Raw genomic sequence first — 24,607 nt, 5'->3', positions numbered from 1 at the left:
CTGAAAATGGCAAAGGTACGGGTTGTCGCCCAGTAAATTGTGAAGTCCCTTCAGGCGAATCATCCAGCTGTTTCAAAGACTCACCAATGTTTATGTGACTTCCCTCATCGTAAGATGAAGGGTCCATATTTTCTGGTAAACCAAAACCCATTCTCGATTTTCCATTATATACAGATGGTTCTTTGGTACCATAGATTGAATTTATACCATTCGAAGAATGTCCTGAGGGGTTAAAGAAGAAGGATAAAGGAATACAACGTGATTCCTCCAGCTTAAGAAATGAATCCATACTCTTTCGTACTCCATTTGATTTTTCCTGATCTGATTTATCACGATTACTATTTTTGATTTTCTGGTTTGGTAACAAGGGCAGGAAATTATATGGGCCAAGGGAACCAGGCTGATAAGACGATTTCATGAGATTAAGCTGAGAAGAAAGTTTCGCATCTCCACACTGTACGCCTCCCTCCATTTCTTTCCGAAATACATTCACATTCTTTTCATATTTTACTCCTGAATGCCTAAAGCTTTCCTGATCTGGTGTTCCTAAACGTCTGGTTCTCCTATTTACTTCACCTTTCTCATGTCCATTACGTGACATCAAGTTTGTAGGTAAAGTAATACCAAAAGATGGAAGAGTATAGTTGTCGAAATTCCGTTTGTGTTGTTGTTGTTGTTCTTGGCGTTGTTGTTGTTCCTTTTCTTTCCATTCATTTTCTTTTTCTTTTTCCTTCACTTCCTCTTCCTCCTCTTCCTCCTGCTCCTGACTCAGATCATCCATCTCACTATCGAGTATATGCATTCGATAGTAACCCATCCTGGATATTGCAAAGGTGGATCCCTGTCTCGCAATAGTGTTATTATTATTTCTTCGCCTCGACAGCTCTCTGAGGCCGCAGGGAATGTTGGCCAATTTCTGCTGCGGCCCCATTACAATCCCGCTGGATGGCCGATATGACCACGGCATCACCTCCTTTCTTCTTTCTCTTTCTTTCTCTCCACTTACTTACCAACAATAATGGCTATAATACCAACACAAACAAGCAGAGAGAAATAGATAGATAAATAGCAATAGAAAAGAAAAGAAAAGGAAATAACGGTATATATTCGTCAATGTGAGAAATATAAAGCAAAGCAAGAACAAAAAAAAAATAACAATAACAAAAATGAAAAGATTATTACTACAAAAGAAGGGACAATGAGAACGAACTAAACAGATAAATGCAAAAGGAAAAAAGAAGAATTAGCAAAGGGTGTGAAGTCGACTAGTTCAAATAACATAAGCTTCATATGACCACAAAACTCATCACAGTAACCTAAAAAAAAAAATGGACCAATACGCTTATTTCTCAACCACAACACCAAATAAAAGAAAAAAAAATTAATAAAAAGAGTATCTTTGTAGGATAAAGAGAACTACCACAATTACCAGGAAAACACAAAAGAAATTATCAAAAAACAATTCATACACACGAAATCAAAGAAATGTTATGACTTTCTATTTTCAACTTCAACGGAACAGGAGATGTGATTTTACCAAACTGTCTCATCAAATCACCGTAGTCACTTTCTTCCAGATGATGAATAACAATAGAAGTAGACGTAACCAAAGAGTGTCCACTATCGTTTCGGATATTGCTAAAACGACAATAATCAACTTTAACAAGATGAAGGAGCTCATACTGTATCTCATGAAGCAGCACACGTCCAACCATTATATCCTCGTGCTCCATATTAAGGGCCATAAACTCCGCCTTCCGTTTTTTACTGTACGGCAGATGTACAAGGCGGTGTACAGGCTTAAAGGTCACAAGCTGCTCCGCCACATCCCTCGCCAGCGTCATGCAGTACCCAATGATAAAGTATACGTTCGGTGGCTTTGCTCTTTTGCCGCGCCACACACCATAGTACCCTCCCATATAGAGCCCACGGCGCGGAACGCTGCGCAGATCAGATAGAAACTGTGGCACACGCACGAATACGTCATCATCCCCCTTTGCAATGTAAGCAACGACGGGAAAGAAGCGCAGTGCTAGCTGGAACCACAGATACGTCTTGCGGCTCATACCAATCTCAGCCTCGGTACCCCAATAACCCTTTCCAGAGATGCTTTTCTTGGTGGTGGACCGTCCCTCATTCATCGGCAGTGTAATGACATCGTGATACGCCTCCACTTCCTTCAGCAGTGCAGCAGAATACCTGTAGCCGTGGGATGGGTGCCGTGCAAGCACATACAGCACCAACATGTCTCCAGTGAAGTTATTCGCCCTCCGTGCCACACCAGGGAACTGCCAGCACGTACTCCGCTGCAGACTACGGCGACTCCGCCTTGAAGCAATGTCCACAGATGGGATGCCAAACACAATGAGGTAGTCACGCTCACTCCATGTCTGCAGTGTAGTGTGTGGGATGTAGCGCAATTCCTCAGGGACATTGTTCAGCGTGAATGGCGGCAACGACCTGTGGGAATGGTGCCCTGCCTCACTGTAGGAAGAAAAAACAACCACATAATCCAGGAGGAACACTTGTACCATTATGAAAAGTGAGAAAAAGTGAATAATAGCATAGAAAATACTCTTTCCTTTCACACATGGCACTGGAACCTTCATGCACACTTTGGCCTATTTAGCAGTAGAAAGAAAAGAAAGCAACAATACACGAACACCATGCTGAAGAACGTACCCAATATCACAAAAAAAAAAAAAAAAAGGAAATATTAGCCACAACTATGCAACAGGACATACTGAAACAAAGAAATAATAAAGATCTATCTGTCAATCTAGCGCAGTCACTGAACCAGGCCAGTGGCGAGAGAGGAAAAAAAAAAATGGGTGCAGCCGACAGTAGGCACCCCCGTGTTAGAGAGGAAGCTGAAAGAAAATTATCTCAGAGAGCGAAATAAATAGGGAGGTACAATAAAACAAAGAGTCAAAACACACACAACATTTGCTCACCCAGCACCTCGCAGAGTGATAAGGAATATATCTAAAATTAGCAGAGAGAAACCGAGCAGTAAAGTACCACACAGAAACTGCAAGTAACGCAGAAATACCACTGCCTACATAGGGCACACACATTAAAAAAATCGTCTACGGTTGCCCACAGTGACATTTGGTGGCGGTTGCCAACGACCACCACCACCATTGAGAGCAGCTACCGGTAGGAAGGCAGCGTTAGACCTTCGCGCCTCCTCCCGCAGCTGAGCGCATTGCTCCTCCCGCTGCCACATCAAACCACGCCGAACCCAAGCATTAACCAGACGGAATATCGCCATCTTAATTATTTATCATTTAACGGATTCTTCACAACATATGATCACCAACCGACACATCCGGTGACTCCACAAAAGGAACACCATCAACAATAAAAGGTGATCGAGCCCGCTGTCTACACTCTCTAGCAAATTCCGCAGTACCAGTCACAACACCCTCACGGTCTCCTTGTAATACCACACGGCAAGGAGTACAACCCCGCCCATTACGTGGTGGTGGGGTAGAGGGACCAACACCAGAACAATTAACAAACGAAGCAGTTAATTCACGCCTACCAGTTGAATCGTCCAACTGTTGTAGAATAGATAATCTAGTAACCCTATCTACAGAAGGTTCAAGAGAGCTAGGCAGACCAGCACGACTGGCTGAGAGCAAATCTGAGAGCTTCACGTGCCTTGCATGTATAATTGATGCGTCAAAAAATGTCTCCTCAGCAGCACTAACACCGCCTGTGGAATTCCCTGCCATAGCACTGCTGTTGTCCTCTACTGCAGACGCAGTGCCGTTCATCATGCTGTTCATGCCATAGCCACCAAATGTAGAATTCCCTGCCATGGCACTGCTGTTGTCCTCTACTGCAGACGCAGTGCCGTTCATCATGCTGTTCATGCCATAGCCACCAAATGTGGAGTTCTGTGGCACTGTACTGCTGTTGTCCTCTACTGCAGACGCAGTGCCGTTCATCATGCTGTTCGTGCCATAGCCACCAAATGTAGAATTCCCTGCCATGGCACTGCTGTTGTCCTCTACTGCAGACGCAGTGCCGTTCATCATGCTGTTCATGCCATAGCCACCAAATGTGGAATTCCCTGCCATGGCACTGCTGTTGTCCTCTACTGCAGACGCAGTGCCGTTCATCATGCTGTTCGTGCCATAGCCACCAAATGTAGAATTCCCTGCCATGGCACTGCTCTTGTTCTCTACTGCAGACGCAGTGCCGTTCATCATGCTGTTCATGCCATAGCCACCAAATGTGGAATTCCCTGCCATGGCACTGCTGTTGTCCTCTACTGCAGACGCAGTGCCGTTCATCATGCTGTTCATGCCATAGCCACCAAATGTGGAGTTCCCTGCCATGGCACTGCTGTTGTCCTCTACTGCAGACGCAGTGCCGTTCATCATGCTGTTCGTGCCATAGCCACCAAATGTAGAATTCCCTGCCATGGCACTGCTCTTGTTCTCTACTGCAGACGCAGTGCCGTTCATCATGCTGTTCATGCCATAGCCACCTGTGGAATTCCCTGCCATGGCACTGCTGTTGTCCTCTACTGCAGACGCAGTGCCGTTCATCATGCTGTTCATGCCATAGCCACCAAATGTAGAATTCCCTGCCATGGCACTGCTCTTGTTCTCTACTGCAGACGCAGTGCCGTTCATCATGCTGTTCATGCCATAGCCACCTGTGGAATTCCCTGCCATGGCACTGCTGTTGTCCTCTACTGCAGACGCAGTGCCGTTCATCATGCTGTTCGTGCCATAGCCACCAAATGTAGAATTCCCTGCCATGGCACTGCTCTTGTTCTCTACTGCAGACGCAGTGCCGTTCATCATGCTGTTCGTGCCATAGCCACCAAATGTAGAATTCCCTGCCATGGCACTGCTGTTGTTCTCTACTGCAGACGCAGTGCCGTTCATCATGCTGTTCATGCCATAGCCACCTGTGGAATTCCCTGCCATGGCACTGCTGTTGTCCTCTACTGCAGACGCAGTGCCGTTCATCATGCTGTTCATGCCATAGCCACCAAATGTAGAATTCCCTGCCATGGCACTGCTCTTGTTCTCTACTGCAGACGCAGTGCCGTTCATCATGCTGTTCATGCCATAGCCACCTGTGGAGTTCCCTGCCATGGCACTGCTGTTGTCCTCTACTGCAGACGCAGTGCCGTTCATCATGCTGTTCATGCCATAGCCACCTGTGGAATTCCCTGCCATGGCACTGCTGTTGTCCTCTACTGCAGACGCAGTGCCGTTCATCATGCTGTTCATGCCATAGCCACCTGTGGAGTTCCCTGCCATGGCACTGCTGTTGTCCTCTACTGCAGACGCAGTGCCGTTCATCATGCTGTTCATGCCATAGCCACCAAATGTAGAATTCCCTGCCATGGCACTGCTGTTGTCCTCTACTGCAGACGCAGTGCCGTTCATCATGCTGTTCATGCCATAGCCACCAAATGTGGAATTCCCTGCCATGGCACTGCTGTTGTCCTCTACTGCAGACGCAGTGCCGTTCATCATGCTGTTCATGCCATAGCCACCTGTGGAGTTCCCTGCCATGGCACTGCTGTTGTCCTCTACTGCAGACGCAGTGCCGTTCATCATGCTGTTCATGCCATAGCCACCTGTGGAGTTCCCTGCCATGGCACTGCTCTTGTCCTCTACTGCAGACGCAGTGCCGTTCATCATGCTGTTCGTGCCATAGCCACCAAATGTAGAATTCCCTGCCATGGCACTGCTGTTGTCCTCTACTGCAGACGCAGTGCCGTTCATCATGCTGTTCATGCCATAGCCACCAAATGTAGAATTCCCTGCCATGGCACTGCTGTTGTCCTCTACTGCAGACGCAGTGCCGTTCATCATGCTGTTCGTGCCATAGCCACCAAATGTGGAATTCCCTGCCATGGCACTGCTGTTGTCCTCTACTGCAGACGCAGTGCCGTTCATCATGCTGTTCGTGCCATAGCCACCAAATGTAGAATTCCCTGCCATGGCACTGCTGTTGTTCTCTACTGCAGACGCAGTGCCGTTCATCATGCTGTTCATGCCATAGCCACCAAATGTAGAATTCCCTGCCATGGCACTGCTCTTGTTCTCTACTGCAGACGCAGTGCCGTTCATCATGCTGTTCATGCCATAGCCACCTGTGGAGTTCCCTGCCATGGCACTGCTGTTGTCCTCTACTGCAGACGCAGTGCCGTTCATCATGCTGTTCATGCCATAGCCACCAAATGTGGAATTCCCTGCCATGGCACTGCTGTTGTCCTCTACTGCAGACGCAGTGCCGTTCATCATGCTGTTCATGCCATAGCCACCAAATGTAGAATTCCCTGCCATGGCACTGCTGTTGTCCTCTACTGCAGACGCAGTGCCGTTCATCATGCTGTTCATGCCATAGCCACCAAATGTGGAATTCCCTGCCATGGCACTGCTGTTGTCCTCTACTGCAGACGCAGTGCCGTTCATCATGCTGTTCATGCCATAGCCACCTGTGGAGTTCCCTGCCATGGCACTGCTGTTGTCCTCTACTGCAGACGCAGTGCCGTTCATCATGCTGTTCATGCCATAGCCACCAAATGTGGAATTCCCTGCCATGGCACTGCTCTTGTTCTCTACTGCAGACGCAGTGCCGTTCATCATGCTGTTCGTGCCATAGCCACCAAATGTAGAATTCCCTGCCATGGCACTGCTGTTGTTCTCTACTGCAGACGCAGTGCCGTTCATCATGCTGTTCATGCCATAGCCACCAAATGTGGAGTTCCCTGCCATGGCACTGCTGTTGTCCTCTACTGCAGACGCAGTGCCGTTCATCATGCTGTTCGTGCCATAGCCACCAAATGTGGAATTCCCTGCCATGGCACTGCTGTTGTCCTCTACTGCAGACGCAGTGCCGTTCATCATGCTGTTCATGCCATAGCCACCAAATGTAGAATTCCCTGCCATGGCACTGCTGTTGTTCTCTACTGCAGACGCAGTGCCGTTCATCATGCTGTTCGTGCCATAGCCACCAAATGTAGAATTCCCTGCCATGGCACTGCTGTTGTCCTCTACTGCAGACGCAGTGCCGTTCATCATGCTGTTCGTGCCATAGCCACCAAATGTGGAATTCCCTGCCATGGCACTGCTGTTGTCCTCTACTGCAGACGCAGTGCCGTTCATCATGCTGTTCATGCCATAGCCACCAAATGTAGAATTCCCTGCCATGGCACTGCTCTTGTTCTCTACTGCAGACGCAGTGCCGTTCATCATGCTGTTCGTGCCATAGCCACCAAATGTAGAATTCCCTGCCATGGCACTGCTCTTGTTCTCTACTGCAGACGCAGTGCCGTTCATCATGCTGTTCGTGCCATAGCCACCAAATGTGGAATTCCCTGCCATGGCACTGCTGTTGTCCTCTACTGCAGACGCAGTGCCGTTCATCATGCTGTTCATGCCATAGCCACCAAATGTGGAATTCCCTGCCATGGCACTGCTCTTGTTCTCTACTGCAGACGCAGTGCCGTTCATCATGCTGTTCATGCCATAGCCACCAAATGTGGAATTCCCTGCCATGGCACTGCTGTTGTCCTCTACTGCAGACGCAGTGCCGTTCATCATGCTGTTCATGCCATAGCCACCAAATGTGGAATTCCCTGCCATGGCACTGCTGTTGTCCTCTACTGCAGACGCAGTGCCGTTCATCATGCTGTTCATGCCATAGCCACCAAATGTAGAATTCCCTGCCATGGCACTGCTGTTGTCCTCTACTGCAGACGCAGTGCCGTTCATCATGCTGTTCATGCCATAGCCACCAAATGTGGAATTCCCTGCCATGGCACTGCTGTTGTCCTCTACTGCAGACGCAGTGCCGTTCATCATGCTGTTCATGCCATAGCCACCAAATGTAGAATTCCCTGCCATGGCACTGCTGTTGTCCTCTACTGCAGACGCAGTGCCGTTCATCATGCTGTTCATGCCATAGCCACCAAATGTGGAGTTCCCTGCCATGGCACTGCTGTTGTCCTCTACTGCAGACGCAGTGCCGTTCATCATGCTGTTCATGCCATAGCCACCAAATGTAGAATTCCCTGCCATGGCACTGCTGTTGTCCTCTACTGCAGACGCAGTGCCGTTCATCATGCTGTTCATGCCATAGCCACCAAATGTGGAATTCCCTGCCATGGCACTGCTGTTGTCCTCTACTGCAGACGCAGTGCCGTTCATCATGCTGTTCATGCCATAGCCACCAAATGTGGAGTTCCCTGCCATGGCACTGCTCTTGTCCTCTACTGCAGACGCAGTGCCGTTCATCATGCTGTTCATGCCATAGCCACCAAATGTGGAATTCCCTGCCATGGCACTGCTCTTGTTCTCTACTGCAGACGCAGTGCCGTTCATCATGCTGTTCATGCCATAGCCACCAAATTCCCTGCCATGGCACTGCTGTTGTCCTCTACTGCAGACGCAGTGCCGTTCATCATGCTGTTCGTGCCATAGCCACCAAATGTAGAATTCCCTGCCATGGCACTGCTGTTGTCCTCTACTGCAGACGCATGCCGTTCATCATGCTGTTCGTGCCATAGCCACCAAATGTGGAATTCCCTGCCATGGCACTCTTTGTCCTCTACTGCAGACGCAGTGCCGTTCATCATGCTGTTCATGCCATAGCCACCAAATGTAGAATTCCCTGCCATGGCACTGCTGTTGTCCTCTACTGCAGACGCAGTGCCGTTCATCATGCTGTTCATGCCATAGCCACCTGTGGAGTTCCCTGCCATGGCACTGCTGTTGTCCTCTACTGCAGACGCAGTGCCGTTCATCATGCTGTTCATGCCATAGCCACCAAATGTGGAATTCCCTGCCATGGCACTGCCCTTGTTCTCTACTGCAGACGCAGTGCCGTTCATCATGCTGTTCATGCCATAGCCACCAAATGTAGAATTCCCTGCCATGGCACTGCTGTTGTCCTCTACTGCAGACGCAGTGCCGTTCATCATGCTGTTCATGCCATAGCCACCAAATGTGGAATTCCCATGTAGGGAACGGCTATTGGGTTTGTCAGGAGAATTTTGAAGTTTGGCGTGGTCACCTTCTTCAAAGTTTTTGTCGGTTAACTGTTGTAGATGTGGGGCCTGTGTGGGAGTTTGTGAGGGCGTCTTTTCTTTGGCAGTTGGTTTGTATGTCATTGTTGTTTCTGCAGTTACGACTGATGTGTTCGACTCCATGGTTGAGTCATTGTTTCGTGTTGACGCTTCTGAGTTGTTCCCTGGGGTTCCCAGCAGCAAATGTTCCTCCAGTTCTTCCTGAAAGGTCTTCTTTTTTTCTGGCAGGTGCTGGGATATTGGAGTAAGTTTAATGGTCGAGCCGTGTGGAGCACACTGAACTCCCGCGGTCTGTGGGTGGCCCTGTTTTCTATCCGTAGCAGTGGCAGGCGTGACTAGTCGTGAAGGCTGCGTCACTCGGGGCAAATGATTTGCAGGTGGCTTCTGTGACTGCAGTGTGCAGGAGTGTCTGCCCACAGTCGCTTTGTTGCTGCACGGCTGCTGCTGCAATCCATCTTGAAGGCTGTCGCTGAGGTTGACTGTGCTGTCCAGCGTTCTTGTGGTGTGGGAGACGTCCAGCGGGTCGTGGGGGCGGATGCCTTCGCGGCGCTGTATGTGATGCGATGCCGGCGCTGCTGACTGAATTGTCGGGCCGACCAGCGTCCCCACCGACACTTCCCGCCTCCGCGCACCAATACCCGCGGGCGGTGTGATGGGCCGCTGCTGTGGCGGTGTGGCGGGTGTGATGGTGTAGTGATGCGCTGGCCGGTCACGCTGCTGCACCCGCCGTGCCCGGCGCTCCTCCCGCAGGCGTTGGATCGCCGGCACGAAGGACTCAACCGGCGTGCCGTCGGGGGTTACAAGACGGGCGGCGTACGGCTCTGCCGCGAGGCCCCACTTGTCGCGCAGAACATACCGCGCCAGAATGGGGAGGACGTGGCGGTTAAAGGGGGCAGATGTGCTCTGTGAGCGCAGGCGCAGCGCCTCCAGCTCGCGCAGCACCTCCTCCTCCGTGAACGGGCGCCGGTCGAGCAGCTCTGAGATGTGCGAAACGTGCGGCAGCCACGCGGAGGGCTCCCCTGCGGTGCCACCACCCCCGTTGCTGCTGACCATACTCGTGTTGCCGCTGCAGGTCTCTTGTGGGGTGTGAAGGGTGTGGGGGTCCGGCCGCCGTCGCACACCGTCCCCCGCATTCCCTTCACTTAGTCGCCGCTCCATCCCACTCTCCCCCACCCCGCTACGATCAAATACCGCCATGTGCTTCTGCGGAGGGGGCGACGGGAGCCGCCCACTCAAGTGGCATATTGCGCTCTCATCCGGGGTAACAATGCTGCAGTCCACGAAGCTGCCAGGTGAACCGCCGCTACCAATGCTGCTGTCGTCCACAGGGGTACTAGCGACCCCGCTAACGCACACTTTCCGCATCATTACCCTTTGCAAGTGAATAGGATAACGTCAGTAAGTTCTACCTCTACCTGAACCAACCAAAGGAATGGAGAGAGAAAGAGAGAGAAAGAGTAAAAGAACATAAAGAGACACCTTTGTTCACACTCACATTCATTACACACAAAGCACCTTGAAAAAGAAAACGTCAGCATGGGTTGGTGGGGGACTAAATGGGAAGAGAACTAAAGAAAATATTCCCCCCCCCTTTTTTAAAGGACGGGAAAGGCGGTGGGAACCACAAATACGTCTTGCGGCTTTTACCAATCTCAGCCTCGGTACCCCAAAACCCTTTCCAGAGATGCTTTTTTTGGTGGGCCCCTCATTCATCGGCAGTGTAATGACATCGTGATACGCCTCCACTTCCTTCAGCAGTGCAGCAGAATACCTGTAGCCGTGGGATGGGTGCCGTGCAAGCACATACAGCACCAACATGTCTCCAGTGAAGTTATTCGCCCCCCGTGCCACACCAGGGAACTGCCAGCACGTACTCCGCTGCAGACTACGGCGACTCCACCTTGAAGCAATGTCCACAGATGGGATGCCAAACACAATGAGGTAGTCACGCTTACTCCACGTCTGCAGTGTAGTGTGTGGGATGTAGCGCAGAGCCTCATTGTCAGCTGTGGCATCTGGACTGTGGGTATTCCTGCTACTGCTGGTGTTGGTATTGTCGGCCAACGGTACATTGGATTGGAAGTCCCTCGATCGGGTAACTGCATCAGCAGCGTAGTAGTAATTAACAGCGAACACTACAACCAGCAGAAGCAACAGGAGTGCACCGAGAATGACGGTTCTTCGTGGTGCCTTGCGTGCCATGCTCACTCTGTGTCACTACGGGTGAGGGGTGAAGAGAGAGATGTGGGTGTATTGGGCCGCACACACAGTGGAAGTACGTGTGGTGGCTGCACGGTGGTTAGTGAGTGAGATGCCGTGCAGTACCGTTGCAGGTGTGGTGGGAGACACTCCAGGGGGGTGCAGCGGCAACACAGCAAAGAGAGGGGTGTACACAAGGGATGCAGTGATGCACACACAGTCACACAGTCACACACAAACACACAGAATAAAAACAATAGCAACAAGTTACAATTAGATAGACAAAGCACAGATACCAGAGTACTCACAGGAGAATAATATGCTGGGACTGTTAACAGACAAATTTGATGTACTTACGCCTAGGAAAATAACGTACACCCGGCATGTACGTCGTCCCATTCCCAAACATATCCATCAGCAGCGCATACTCATCCTCTCCCTGTTGATGCACCACAACAAACATTGCACTCTCCATCGAACTTACACTACCATTATGGATAATTGGGAATCGACACGGATACTCAGCCACGAAAAACAATGGGGTGTACCGAGATTCCACAAGCAGTATACGGCCAACCATAACATCCTCAAAACTCATATTTAGTGACACAAAATCCTTCTCACGTTCCTTGCTGTATGGGAGATGCACTAAACGCCTCAACGGTTCGTAAGAGACAAAGTGTTTGGCCACGTCCCTTGACAGGGTGTAGCACATACCAGAAGTGTAACGAAACTTCACCGATACATTGCCTCGACGAACAAGAGCAGGAAACGCTCGTCCCCAATATATCCCTCTGAGAGGAAGCAACCTCAAATCAGATAGAAACTGTGGCACACGCACGAATACGTCATCGTCAGCCTTTGTAATGTACCTGATTCTCGGAAACAGGCGCAGTGCAAGATCAAACCAGAGGAAGACTTTGCGACTCAAAGCAATCTGAGCCTCCAAGCCCCAACTGCTGCTGCTATACTCCAAGTTTTTTGTACTTGGACGCCCCTCATTCATCGGCAGTGTAATGACATCGTGATACGCCTCCACTTCCTTCAGCAGTGCAGCAGAATACCTGTAGCCGTGGGATGGGTGCCGTGCAAGCACATACAGCACCAACATGTCTCCAGTGAAGTTATTCGCCCTCCGTGCCACACCAGGGAACTGCCAGCACGTACTCCGCTGCAGACTACGGCGACTCCGCCTTGAAGCAATGTCCACAGATGGGATGCCAAACACAATGAGGTAGTCACGCTCACTCCATGTCTGCAGTGTAGTGTGTGGGATGTAGCGCAGAGCCTCATTGTCAGCTGTGGCATCTGGACTGTGGGTGATCCTGCTACTGCTGGTGTTGGTATTGTCGGCCAACGGTACATTGGATTGGAAGTCCCTCGATCGGGTAACTGCATCAGCAGCGTAGTAGTAATTAACAGCGAACACTACAACCAGCAGAAGCAACAGGAGTGCACCGAGAATGACGGTTCTTCGTGGTGCCTTGCGTGCCATGCTCACTCTGTGTCACTACGGGTGAGGGGTGAAGAGAGAGATGTGGGTGTATTGGGCTGCACACACAGTGGAAGTACGTGTGGTGGCTGCACGGTGGTTAGTGAGTGAGATGCCGTGCAGTACCGTTGCAGGTGTGGTGGGAGACACTCCAGGGGTGCAGCGGCAACACACCAAAGAGAGGGGTGTACACAAGGGATGCAGTGATGCACACACAGTCACACAGTCACACACAAACACACAGAATAAAAACAATAGCAACAAGTTACAATTAGATAGACAAAGCACAGATACCAGAGTACTCACAGGAGAATAATATGCTGGGACTGTTAACAGACAAATTTGATGTACTTACGCCTAGGAAAATAACGTACACCCGGCATGTACGTCGTCCCATTCCCAAACATATCCATCAGCAGCGCATACTCATCCTCTCCCTGTTGATGCACCACAACAAACATTGCACTCTCCATCGAACTTACACTACCATTATGGATAATTGGGAATCGACACGGATACTCAGCCACGAAAAACAATGGGGTGTACCGAGATTCCACAAGCAGTATACGGCCAACCATAACATCCTCAAAACTCATATTTAGTGACACAAAATCCTTCTCACGTTCCTTGCTGTATGGGAGATGCACTAAACGCCTCAACGGTTCGTATGAGACAAAGTGTTTGGCCACGTCCCTTGACAGGGTGTAGCACATACCAGAAAAATAACGAAACTTCACCGATACATTGCCTCGACGAACAGAAGCCCAAATCGGCATTCCCCAATATACCCCTCTGACAGGAAGCAACCTCAAATCAGACAGAAACTGTGGCACACGCACGAATACGTCATCGTCAGCCTTTGTAATGTACCTGATTCTCGGAAACAGGCGCAGTGCAAGATCAAACCAGAGGAAGACTTTGCGACTCAAAGCAATCTGAGCCTCCAAGCCCCAACTGCTGCTGCTATACTCCAAGTTTTTTGTACTTGGACGCCCCTCATTCATCGGCAGTGTAATGACATCGTGATACGCCTCCACTTCCTTCAGCAGTGCAGCAGAATACCTGTAGCCGTGGGATGGGTGCCGTGCAAGCACATACAGCACCAACATGTCTCCAGTGAAGTTATTCGCCCTCCGTGCCACACCAGGGAACTGCCAGCACGTACTCCGCTGCAGACTACGGCGACTCCACCTTGAAGCAATGTCCACAGATGGGATGCCAAACACAATGAGGTAGTCACGCTCACTCCATGTCTGCAGTGTAGTGTGTGGGATGTAGCGCAGAGCCTCATTGTCAGCTGTGGCATCTGGACTGTGGGTGATCCTGCTACTGCTGGTGTTGGTATTGTCGGCCAACGGTACATTGGATTGGAAGTCCCTCGATCGGGTAACTGCATCAGCAGCGTAGTAGTAATTAACAGCGAACACTACAACCAGCAGAAGCAACAGGAGTGCACCGAGAATGACGGTTCTTCGTGGTGCCTTGCGTGCCATGCTCACTCTGTGTCACTACGGGTGAGGGGTGAAGAGAGAGATGTGGGTGTATTGGGCTGCACACACAGTGGAAGTACGTGTGGTGGCTGCACGGTGGTTAGTGAGTGAGATGCCGTGCAGTACCGTTGCAGGTGTGGTGGGAGACACTCCAGGGGTGCAGCGGCAACACACCAAAGAGAGGGGTGTACACAAGGGATGCAGTGATGCACACACAGTCACACAGTCACACACAAATACACAGAATAAAAACAATAGCAACAAGTTACAATTAGATAGACAAAGCACAGATACCAGAGTACTCACAGGAGAATAATATGCTGGGACTGTTAACAGACAAATTTGATGTACTTACGCCTAGGAAAATAACGTACACCCGGCATGTACGTCGTCCCATTCCCAAACATATCCATCAGCAGCGCATACTCATCCTCTCCCTGTTGATGCACCACAACAAACATTGCACTCTCCATCGAACTTACACTACCATTATGGATAATTGGGAATCGACACGGATACTCAGCCACGAAAAACAATGGGGTGTACCGAGATTCCACAAGCAGTATACGGCCAACCATAACATCCTCAAAACTCATATTTAGTGACACAAAATCCTTCTCACGTTCCTTGCTGTATGGGAGATGCACTAAACGCCTCAACGGTTCGTAAGAGACAAAGTGTTTGGCCACGTCCCTTGACAGGGTGTAGCACATACCAGAAAAATAACGAGACTTCACCGATACATTGCCTCGACGAACAGAAGCCCAAATCGGCATTCCCCAATATACCCCTCTGACAGGAAGCAACCTCAAATCAGATAGAAACTGTGGCACACGCACGAATACGTCATCGTCAGCCTTTGTAATGTACCTGATTCTCGGAAACAGGCGCAGTGCAAGATCAAACCAGAGGAAGACTTTGCGACTCAAAGCAATCTGAGCCTCCAAGCCCCAACTGCTGCTGCTATACTCCAAGTTTTTTGTACTTGGACGCCCCTCATTCATCGGCAGTGTAATGACATCGTGATACGCCTCCACTTCCTTCAGCAGTGCAGCAGAATACCTGTAGCCGTGGGATGGGTGCCGTGCAAGCACATACAGCACCAACATGTCTCCAGTGAAGTTATTCGCCCCCCGTGCCACACCAGGGAACTGCCAGCACGTACTCCGCTGCAGACTACGGCGACTCCACCTTGAAGCAATGTCCACAGATGGGATGCCAAACACAATGAGGTAGTCACGCTCACTCCATGTCTGCAGTGTAGTGTGTGGGATGTAGCGCAGAGCCTCATTGTCCATTGCGGCATCTGGACTGTGGGTATTCCTGCTGCTGCTGGTGTTGGTATTGTCGGCCAACGGTACATTGGATTGGAAGTCCCTCGATCGGGTAACTGCATCAGCAGCGTAGTAGTAATTAACAGCGAACACTACAACCAGCAGAAGCAACAGGAGTGCACCGAGAATGACGGTTCTGCGTGGTGCCTTGCGTGCCATGCTCACTCTGTGTCACTACGGGTGAGGGGTGAAGAGAGAGATGTGGGTGTATTGGGCTGCACACACAGTGGAAGTACGTGTGGTGGCTGCACGGTGGTTAGTGAGTGAGATGCCGTGCAGTACCGTTGCAGGTGTGGTGGGAGACACTCCAGGGGTGCAGCGGCAACACAGCAAAGAGAGGGGTGTACACAAGGGATGCAGTGATGCACACACAGTCACACAGTCACACACAAATACACAGAATAAAAACAATAGCAACAAGTTACAATTAGATAGACAAAGCACAGATACCAGAGCACACACAGGAGAATAATATGCTGGGACTGTTAACAAAAAAATATTATATACTTACGCTTTCGAAATCTTCGTGCTCTGGGCCTGTACGTCGTACCATTCCCAAACATATCCATCAGCAGCGCATACTCATCCTCTCCATGGTCATGCACCACAACAAATTTTCTTGTATCCATGAACCGTACACTACCATTATAGATAATTGGGAATCGACACGGATACTCAGCCACAAATATCAATGAAGTGTACGGATAGTCAACTCGTAGTATGCGGGCCACCATTAGATCCTCCGCACTCATATTTAGTGTTATAAATTCCTTCTCACGTTCCTTGCTGTATGGGAGATGCACTAAACGCCTCAACGGTTCGTATGAGACAAAGTGTTTGGCCACGTCCCTTGACAGGGTGTAGCACATACCAGAAGTATAACGAAACTTCACCGATACATTGCCTCGACGAACAAGAGCAGGAAACGCTCGTCCCCAATATATCCCTCTGACAGGAAGCAACCTCAAATCAGATAGAAACTGTGGCACACGCACGAATACGTCATCGTCAGCCTTTGTAATGTACCTGATTCTCGGAAACAGGCGCAGTGCAAGATCAAACCAGAGGAAGACTTTGCGACTCAAAGCAATCTGAGCCTCCAAGCCCCAACTGCTGCTGCTATACTCCAAGTTTTTTGTACTTGGACGCCCCTCATTCATCGGCAGTGTAATGACATCGTGATACGCCTCCACTTCCTTCAGCAGTGCAGCAGAATACCTGTAGCCGTGGGATGGGTGCCGTGCAAGCACATACAGCACCAACATGTCTCCAGTGAAGTTATTCGCCCCCCGTGCCACACCAGGGAACTGCCAGCACGTACTCCGCTGCAGACTACGGCGACTCCGCCTTGAAGCAATGTCCACAGATGGGATGCCAAACACAATGAGGTAGTCACGCTCACTCCATGTCTGCAGTGTAGTTTGTGGGATGTAGCGCAGAGCCTCATTGTCAGCTGTGGCATCTGGACTGTGGGTGATCCTGCTACTGCTGGTGTTGGTATTGTCGGCCAACGGTACATTGGATTGGAAGTCCCTCGATCGGGTAACTGCATCAGCAGCGTAGTAGTAATTAACAGCGAACACTACAACCAGCAGAAGCAACAGGAGTGCACCGAGAATGACGGTTCTGCGTGGTGCCTTGCGTGCCATGCTCACTCTGTGTCACTACGGGTGAGGGGTGAAGAGAGAGATGTGGGTGTATTGGGCTGCACACACAGTGGAAGTACGTGTGGTGGCTGCACGGTGGTTAGTGAGTGAGATGCCGTGCAGTACCGTTGCAGGTGTGGTGGGAGACACTCCAGGGGTGCAGCGGCAACACAGCAAAGAGAGGGGTGTACACAAGGGATGCAGTGATGCACACACAGTCACACAGTCACACACAAATACACAGAATAAAAACAATAGCAACAAGTTACAATTAGATAGACAAAGCACAGATACCAGAGTACTCACAGGAGAATAATATGCTGGGACTGTTAACAGACAAATTTGATGTACTTACGCCTAGGAAAATAACGTACACCCGGCATGTACGTCGTCCCATTCCCAAACATATCCATCAGCAGCACCGGTTTTGCATCACAGTCTGCAAATTCCATTGTCCTCACTCCACTGTGTTTGTCCGTTCTTGTCATTATTATTATTATTATTATTATTATTATTATTATTATTATTTAACATGAGGAACACGGATCCAGTGTAAGACGTCAGTTTATGATACATTCTAATCTATTTGTGTTCCTGTCAACAATACGTAGCCTACACGGAATCAGCTCCTCATCCTTTTCTTTCTTTTTGGTATCTTTATAAGAAATAAGGTAAGAAAACAAAAGGAAAGAAAAGCAAAAAAAAAAAAACAGTTGAGTGCTGCATACACCAAGAAAAGTTTCCTTTCTTATCTCGTGTCCTTTTATTAATATAGTTAAACGATAGTAGTAATGTTTTTATTGATGTAATGGAATGGAAAGAAAGAGGAGGTCTTGTACGTTTTAACTCACCTCATCCATATTTTCCACACATACCACACACCAACCGTAACGAACAGCACTAAGCCCCACACCAAGCCGTACACTCTGCGGTAATCACACCACTAGTAATAGTAATAGTAATATATATATATATATATATATTAGATGTGTGATTAAAGTTACGATCCATACTTGGGTAGGCATCCCACTTTGTATCCCACTTCCCGCAGCAGTCCATCTATTGTTACTGCAGCACTTGTCCAGTTCGGCACTGGTGTGGCCGCACGTACACGCAGAATGTCAACTGCTGATTGTAGAATAACTGTCATACACACAACTGTACCGCACAACGGCATCTCTGCAAGACAACTCTGCACAGGCCGGAGCCAACCGAAACGCCGTCTATCATCATTCGGATTCACAACAACTGTACCATGAAGAGGACTATTCACTGCGTTGTACTGCATTTCATCCCGGTTGCACTCCACGGCGGTATCACATGCGAACTGCACTAATAACACGGCGGGTCTGCGCCGCGCTAACAACACTTCCCGCACTTTCGCCACCGTCACATCTTCGCAGCGCAGCAGAGAGACATGTGTTTGTGTATCTGTACACTGTGAACAGGCCGTGAGGAGGGCTGTTGTGTCGTGGCCCCAATCAACACAGGAGATATTGTGTAATGCACAGAAATTACGAATGTAAATAGCGATCGTCTCGCAGAGAGGCGTGGGGGATTGTGTGAATGTTGTTGGCAGCACTACGGCCACAGACTGCGAAGTGGACGTTGTGGGCGTCTCTGTGTTATTGCCGCTAATGAGAAGAATTACGCATTGAAACTGACCGCCTAGAGAGTTCATGGTAAATAACACAACTGCAGTCCATTACATATATATATATATATATATATATATATATATATATATATATATATATATATATATATATATAAGGAATAGGTGTGGAGGTAAGAGAAAGGGCGAGAAAAACAAAAGAAGATAAAAGGAGAAAGAAATGGAATTCGAAAACGAAAGAAAAAACAAATGATAAGATTGTCGTCACAGAAGGAAAAAAAAAAAAAAAACAAAACAAAAAAACATACACATACAAGATAGTCACACACCAGAGAGAAATGAAGTAGAAGCACATAGTAAACCTCTGAATGAACAACATATAAAAATATTTATATAAATATCTACGCTATATTGACGAAAATATATAGCATAAAAAAGAGAGAGAGAGATATACATCGGTGAAGGGAAATGGTCTTACTTACAAGAGGGAAAGAAAAACAGCACAGAGATGAAGCATCGCTATTAATACGAAATCTGAAAAAAAAAAAGAACGAACAGCAGAATGAAAATACACAAACGTACACAGGCAGAAAAAGAAAAGGAGCGAGCAACGGAAAAAAGAAAACAAAAAGTAGCACGGATAAGCATAGCTTATCAACCAATGACATTCAAGAAACGTATTCCATCCACATATACACATGCCTTTTACAGAGACAAAACATCATGTGTTCAGGATCTGACAGAAATGAGTGTATGCAGAGCAAAACAAAAAAAAAAAAAACACATATAGACAAAATGGAATAAATTATTATTCTCTTCTTGTATATTTTCTTTTTTTTTGTTTATTCTTATCATGTCACTTCCATGTTACTCTTATCGTTTCTTTTTTCCCCTGGCTTCTTTTGGTTATTAAGCTCATTGTTTTTTTTTTTCACCCTTTTATTCTTGTACAAAATGCACAAAAAAAGCCAAATTTTCACGTAAAATATGACATGAGATACTACATATGCCAATCCTATAGAACAATTGTTTATATATATATATATATATATATATATATATATATTATCCCATGCCACTCAAGGCTATTTTCAGCATATCAAATATATCCGCTTAATCTTATGGATACCCACCCACCCTATTTCTCTCTCTTTCCCCTTTCTCTTCCACTCTTTCTATTACTTTTTTCTATTACCATACACACTCACACACAGAGAGTGAAATAGAGAGAAATAATAAAGAGACCACACCACACACTTATCTCTCTCTCTCTTTCTTCTCTACTTACCAAGATACCCCATAATATTGTCTACGAGTGAGTAGAGGAGTCTTCCGCCGAGGGCGGGGTATCGTGTGAGGAGTGAACGGGTAACACCATCGTCGTCCGACTGCAGATGTGCGTCCATCACACGCACCGCCTCCCGCACACGTTCTGTGATTTCATCATAACACACATCATTCGTCCCCGCGCGGTCTGCGAGTTGTTGGGCGTATATTCGCATCAAACGCAGTGCCGATGGCAGCGTTGTGGCATTCACAACAATGTGGCACGTGGCCCCACGTGTGATCTTCACTTTACTGTAAAACACCGCCGGGTTGTTAAACACCTCTGCGAGTGTTGCCATCGCCATAACTTGTGGAATGGCACAAAATGCAAAGATCGTTGGTTCCTGCAGAGATGTCATGTACGCCACCACATGTGGAACATGCACGAGGGCATCCGCCACCATCGCATTTAAACATTCACGTGCCTTTTCTTTATGCAACTGTAATGCCGCCTCGCCTTTAAAGTGATGTAAATCATCTGTGTATTGTTCCCATATCTCGCGTGGCCAGAAGATACGCGGGGGATCTTCACATATATCCTCGTAAAAGTCGCGAATAATGTTTGTCTTCTGCAGAAATAATCCCATATGATTCGCCATGGACAAATCCTCCAACAGCCGTACATCCTCAAAGCCACCAGCCACAAACAATCGTGTTAGTCCATGTCCCACAAGTCCAGCCACATAATGACAATATAAATCATAATCCGCCCGCGACTCCACACGTTTTGTGAGAAACCCACACATGCCATTCGCCATGCGGGCACAAATATCCATAATAACATCTTGACTGCACTTTGAAAGTCCGGCAAAAACACGCGAGACACGTGGGAAGTGTTCCAGCAACTCCCGCTCCTGCCCCTCGCCCACATTATGCATACACCACGTGAAGTCCCGCAGATGTTCGTGAAAGTGCGGCAATTCGCGTAATTTAAACTCCACCGGCAGTCGCATGTCATCCTCTACGGTGTCCAGTGCACGCAATACGAGATAAAACACACACACCGCATCTCGCACTTCCTGTCGAAGTTGCAGAATGACAAGAGCGAAGGAGCGTGAGACGGACTGCAGGACATCGTAGCAGAAGTGAAGATCTTCACTCGTGTCATCGTTGTTGCAGGACTGCGCCGCTTCCTTTTGTTGTTGGAGGAGTAATCGCTGCTGCCGCATCATCCATTTCACACGCAACATGGCGTACATTTCACCAATATAGCCCATTTTCTTTTTTTTTCGTTTTTTTTTTTCTTCTTTTTTGTCTATCCGTTATACCAGTGGAGTTGCGTTGAATGGGAATAAGCGCTCGCAAGAATAAAACCAAAATAAAAAATAATAATTTAATAATGCGTGCTTGGGGCGGTATACCTATATTGAAGAAGAGGAAGGCACACTGACAAGTATCCACCACCAACTATTACTGAAACTCTAAGAAAAGCAACTCTAATCACTTAATTCGCTTTTTTTGTTCTCCTTCTTTCCTTAGATCGATTTAACTTCTTGAGTGTATTATTATATACCTTTTTTGTAGTTTATTTTTCTTTTTCCTTTTGTTCTTCTTCTTATTCTTCTTCTGCCCTATGCACTAAAAACCTACGCAGCGAGAGAAAGAGAAAATCGTGTATTTGAGAAATGCACAGCCGAGTAGAAAGATACTTGGGTCTTGTATCTATCTCACTCTCTTCGTTGCACAATCAGAAACTAAATAAATCCAGAAAAAAAAAACATGAAACACAGACACTAGATGCAGGACAGTAAAATAGAAAACAGAAATAGCGATAATAATAATAATAATAATAATAATAATAATAATAATAATAATAATAATAATAATAATAATAATAATAATAATAATAATAATAATAATAGTAATAACAGAAAGGGAGAGGGGAAAAAAAACACCAAAATGATATTAATTACAAGACAGTGCACATGTACACACGGTAACATGCAGATAGATAGATAGAGAGGGAGAGGGAGAGAGAGAGCACGTATGGATAAGTATATGTAGATAAAAATATATACGTAAAAATAAAAGTAGTATACCTCTCTTTACGGCATCGATGCATTCATCAATCGTTTAATTCGTACTATCAATGCGTCTACTTCCGCTGCATTTAGTTCCACCCCATACGCCCCGGTTATCTCCTTCTTTTTCTTCTCCTCCTCAACAATATCATCATCAGCGGAGGGAACGCGAATAGTCTTAAAGGACATCACGGCCGTATTTGGTGTTAATAGACGCTCTCGTACGGACAGTGCCTCTACATTCATCACTCCAACCTTTTCTTTTACTGTTTCTTTGGCTATTAATGATGAGTACTATTAAAGAAAAATCTAAAGCAGTCAGACAGATGAGTCTAAAACGAGAAAAAAAGAAGAGATGTAAATTACATGCCAAAAGAAGAAATAGTGAAAACATTATCAGAACTCACTCATTTATTTGTTTCATGATAATCCATATAACGAACAACAGTCACAACGCTCGAACCGTCGCAGATGACCTGGATACCTCCACAAACCGACACAAGCTCATACATATATAACTATATATATATATATATATATATATATATATATATATATATATATGAAATACGCACACAAACACGTACAAAGAAAGAATCACACGTGAAATAGCAAAAAAAAGCACAAGGAGAGAGACACACACATACAAACACACAAAAAGGCAAAATCATGCCAATTGGCTTCCTCCAGAAGCAAAAAAAAAGCCAATAAAAACAAGGAAAAATACGTGGCGCGCAGTAATTTGGGAAAAGAGGGGAAGTAAAAAAAAGAAAGAAGAACGTAACTGGAGAATTTATTCATTTTTAACCCTCAAAGAAAAAGGATCAAACGTACATAGCATGGGAAGGATAAAGAAAAAAAAAAGGAAGGGAAAAAAAAGGCGAATTTGACGCATTTATCTAATTGCCAACGATGTCATCTCTTCCTTTATTTCTTTTTCTCGCTCACACAAAAATAATAAAAAAAACGAGAAGCAAAAAAAAAAAGGACAACAAGTAAGGGAGAGACTCACATTCTTTTATTTTCTTTTTCCTTCTTCCTGTGTACATAATGGTGCTCTGACTTTCTTTTCTTTATTTGTGTAGGTGTGCGTTTTGCCATTTTTTTCTCAGTTTTACTTCCAGCACATCAGCAATCTTCATAATTTATATTTTTTTCCTTTTGTGTGTGTGTGTGTGTTTCTGCAGGAGAAAGGGGAACTAGACTTTTATCGTCTCTTTAGTTTTCGTCCTTTCTTTCTTTCCTTTTTTTTTTCAAATCCTCACAATTTTCATATTTTGTCGTCTCTCGGGCAGTTTCTATTCTTTCCCTTTCTCTTTTTCATTTATGCTCTTCGTTCTTTATATTTCCTTTTTTTTCGGTTTTAATATCGATTGACATTCATCGCAAAGCTGAAAGCCCCATAACCTCACAAGATGACATTCACCTTGAGAAACCCACAAGACAATAAGAAGGCACTACTGGTGCATACACAGAAAGAAAAGCAGAATAGAAATGAAAGCAGAAAAAAAAGTTTTCCGCAGATAAATATACATATAGACACATATAAACGCATCACAAAAAGCGTGCGTGTTTGTATGTACGTGTGTATGTGTATATGTGTGCGTATATATGTGTGTGTGGAAATAGATAGATAGGGTGCATGCTCACATTACGAATCTACGTCTGAATGCAAAAGATCCTTAGTAGTGGTTTTCTCCTTAAAAAAAAGGATTTTGCAAGTCTCTCTGGCGCTGCATCAACGTGAAATAGTTATAAAAGAAAACAATAAAGGAAAGGGTGAAAAAAAAAAAAACACTAGAAAAAGAAAGAAAAACAATAAAATAAGAATCTCTGAAAGAGAAAAGAAAAAGAGAGAAACGGCTCTTACAATCCTTTGAATATATATATATATATATATATATATACAAATTATACAGAGTGAGTTTCCCCCCTCCCCTTTCTTTTATTTTTAACGACCCTTTTTTTCGTTTTTTACTATTTCTCTTTCTTCTGAGTCGTACAAATCGGTATTGTGCTTTTTTTTCTTGTTTCAGTCCTTTTTCTTCGTTTGTGTGTGTGTTTTTCTTTTCTCACCCTTTTTCTTCATAACTTCAGAAGTAGCAACCTCTTCCTCGCTGGTGGCTGCTTAAGCAAAGATTCTATTTGTGTACCGTTTCCGTAATAAGAATATATATCCTTTCTTGACATGTTGTGCGGTGTAAGGATATTGCAACTTGAACTAATCTGACACCCTTTTATTTTTTCCACTTCCCCACCCTCTCCTCATCTCTCTCGCTTTGCAGATGTGCATTATACACGCAATGGGAAAAATAAATAAATAAAGATATAAAGAAAAAGAGAACGAGAGAGGGAGTGTGAGGGGAGTAGCGGGAAGGAAAGTCATTAAATACATAATGTGCTCCTCTTGGGCTATA

The 24,607-nt window shown here is 46.7% G+C and overlaps 11 protein-coding genes across 13 annotated transcripts in view; 1 reads left to right on the top strand and 10 right to left on the bottom strand.

Annotated features, from left to right (window-relative positions):
* Positions 1 to 967, bottom strand: part of LSM04_006408 (uncharacterized protein) — a gene marked incomplete at both ends in the record, with an annotated part of 1,230 nt that extends 263 nt beyond the window's left edge. The window contains one exon of the mRNA XM_067330407.1: positions 1 to 967. This exon is cut by the window's left edge and continues 263 nt beyond it. Coding sequence (XP_067194582.1) covers positions 1 to 967 — 967 coding nt within the window.
* A 496-nt stretch (positions 968 to 1,463) lies between these two features.
* Positions 1,464 to 2,609, bottom strand: LSM04_009336 (uncharacterized protein; the record flags this gene model as incomplete). The annotated part of the gene is made up of 1 exon (XM_067330406.1): positions 1,464 to 2,609. One exon carries the CDS (start codon positions 2,607 to 2,609, stop codon positions 1,464 to 1,466), a length of 1,146 nt encoding a protein of 381 aa, XP_067194653.1.
* A 467-nt stretch (positions 2,610 to 3,076) lies between these two features.
* Positions 3,077 to 8,366, bottom strand: LSM04_007176 (uncharacterized protein; the record flags this gene model as incomplete). 3 transcript variants are annotated; one of them, XM_067330404.1, is made up of 2 exons in its annotated part: positions 3,077 to 3,220; positions 3,324 to 8,366. In XM_067330404.1, 2 exons carry the CDS (start codon positions 8,364 to 8,366, stop codon positions 3,077 to 3,079), a joined length of 5,187 nt encoding a protein of 1,728 aa, XP_067194603.1. The 3 variants fall into 3 exon arrangements, with proteins under 3 accessions (XP_067194603.1, XP_067194604.1, XP_067194602.1); XM_067330405.1 differs by having other exon boundaries at positions 3,324 to 6,800; XM_067330403.1 differs by lacking the exon at positions 3,077 to 3,220 and having other exon boundaries at positions 7,406 to 7,410; positions 7,457 to 8,366.
* A 5-nt stretch (positions 8,367 to 8,371) lies between these two features.
* Positions 8,372 to 11,269, bottom strand: LSM04_009755 (uncharacterized protein; the record flags this gene model as incomplete). Its single annotated transcript, XM_067330402.1, has 2 exons — positions 8,372 to 10,439; positions 10,938 to 11,269. 2 exons carry the CDS (start codon positions 11,267 to 11,269, stop codon positions 8,372 to 8,374), a joined length of 2,400 nt encoding a protein of 799 aa, XP_067194669.1.
* A 328-nt stretch (positions 11,270 to 11,597) lies between these two features.
* On the bottom strand, positions 11,598 to 12,761 carry LSM04_004671 (Glycosyl transferase; the record flags this gene model as incomplete). Its single annotated transcript, XM_067330400.1, has 1 exon — positions 11,598 to 12,761. The coding sequence occupies one exon, from the start codon at positions 12,759 to 12,761 to the stop codon at positions 11,598 to 11,600; it is 1,164 nt and encodes a 387-aa protein (XP_067194553.1).
* A 960-nt stretch (positions 12,762 to 13,721) lies between these two features.
* LSM04_007856 (uncharacterized protein) lies at positions 13,722 to 14,251 on the bottom strand (the record flags this gene model as incomplete). Its single annotated transcript, XM_067330399.1, has 2 exons — positions 13,722 to 13,753; positions 13,945 to 14,251. 2 exons carry the CDS (start codon positions 14,249 to 14,251, stop codon positions 13,722 to 13,724), a joined length of 339 nt encoding a protein of 112 aa, XP_067194619.1.
* Positions 14,252 to 16,752: 2,501 nt separating this feature from the next.
* LSM04_006609 (uncharacterized protein) lies at positions 16,753 to 17,339 on the top strand (the record flags this gene model as incomplete). Its single annotated transcript, XM_067330398.1, has 2 exons — positions 16,753 to 16,760; positions 16,949 to 17,339. 2 exons carry the CDS (start codon positions 16,753 to 16,755, stop codon positions 17,337 to 17,339), a joined length of 399 nt encoding a protein of 132 aa, XP_067194593.1.
* Positions 17,340 to 18,228: 889 nt separating this feature from the next.
* On the bottom strand, positions 18,229 to 18,909 carry LSM04_002646 (uncharacterized protein; the record flags this gene model as incomplete). Its single annotated transcript, XM_067330397.1, has 1 exon — positions 18,229 to 18,909. The coding sequence occupies one exon, from the start codon at positions 18,907 to 18,909 to the stop codon at positions 18,229 to 18,231; it is 681 nt and encodes a 226-aa protein (XP_067194491.1).
* Positions 18,910 to 20,123: 1,214 nt separating this feature from the next.
* Positions 20,124 to 21,122, bottom strand: LSM04_000139 (uncharacterized protein; the record flags this gene model as incomplete). The annotated part of the gene is made up of 1 exon (XM_067330396.1): positions 20,124 to 21,122. One exon carries the CDS (start codon positions 21,120 to 21,122, stop codon positions 20,124 to 20,126), a length of 999 nt encoding a protein of 332 aa, XP_067194448.1.
* Position 21,123: 1 nt separating this feature from the next.
* LSM04_009124 (uncharacterized protein) lies at positions 21,124 to 21,386 on the bottom strand (the record flags this gene model as incomplete). Its single annotated transcript, XM_067330395.1, has 2 exons — positions 21,124 to 21,130; positions 21,172 to 21,386. The coding sequence occupies 2 exons, from the start codon at positions 21,384 to 21,386 to the stop codon at positions 21,124 to 21,126; spliced, it is 222 nt and encodes a 73-aa protein (XP_067194650.1).
* Positions 21,387 to 22,214: 828 nt separating this feature from the next.
* LSM04_002142 (uncharacterized protein) lies at positions 22,215 to 22,436 on the bottom strand (the record flags this gene model as incomplete). Its single annotated transcript, XM_067330394.1, has 1 exon — positions 22,215 to 22,436. The coding sequence occupies one exon, from the start codon at positions 22,434 to 22,436 to the stop codon at positions 22,215 to 22,217; it is 222 nt and encodes a 73-aa protein (XP_067194479.1).
* Positions 22,437 to 24,607: the final 2,171 nt, after the last annotated feature.

Source organism: Trypanosoma melophagium (assembly GCF_022059095.1).
Source record: "Trypanosoma melophagium isolate St. Kilda chromosome Unknown ctg11segment0, whole genome shotgun sequence".
NCBI classification, from domain to species: domain Eukaryota; phylum Euglenozoa; class Kinetoplastea; order Trypanosomatida; family Trypanosomatidae; genus Trypanosoma; species Trypanosoma melophagium.
Note: the sequence above shows the minus strand (reverse complement) of the source record. Positions and strands in the feature narration are given on the sequence as shown.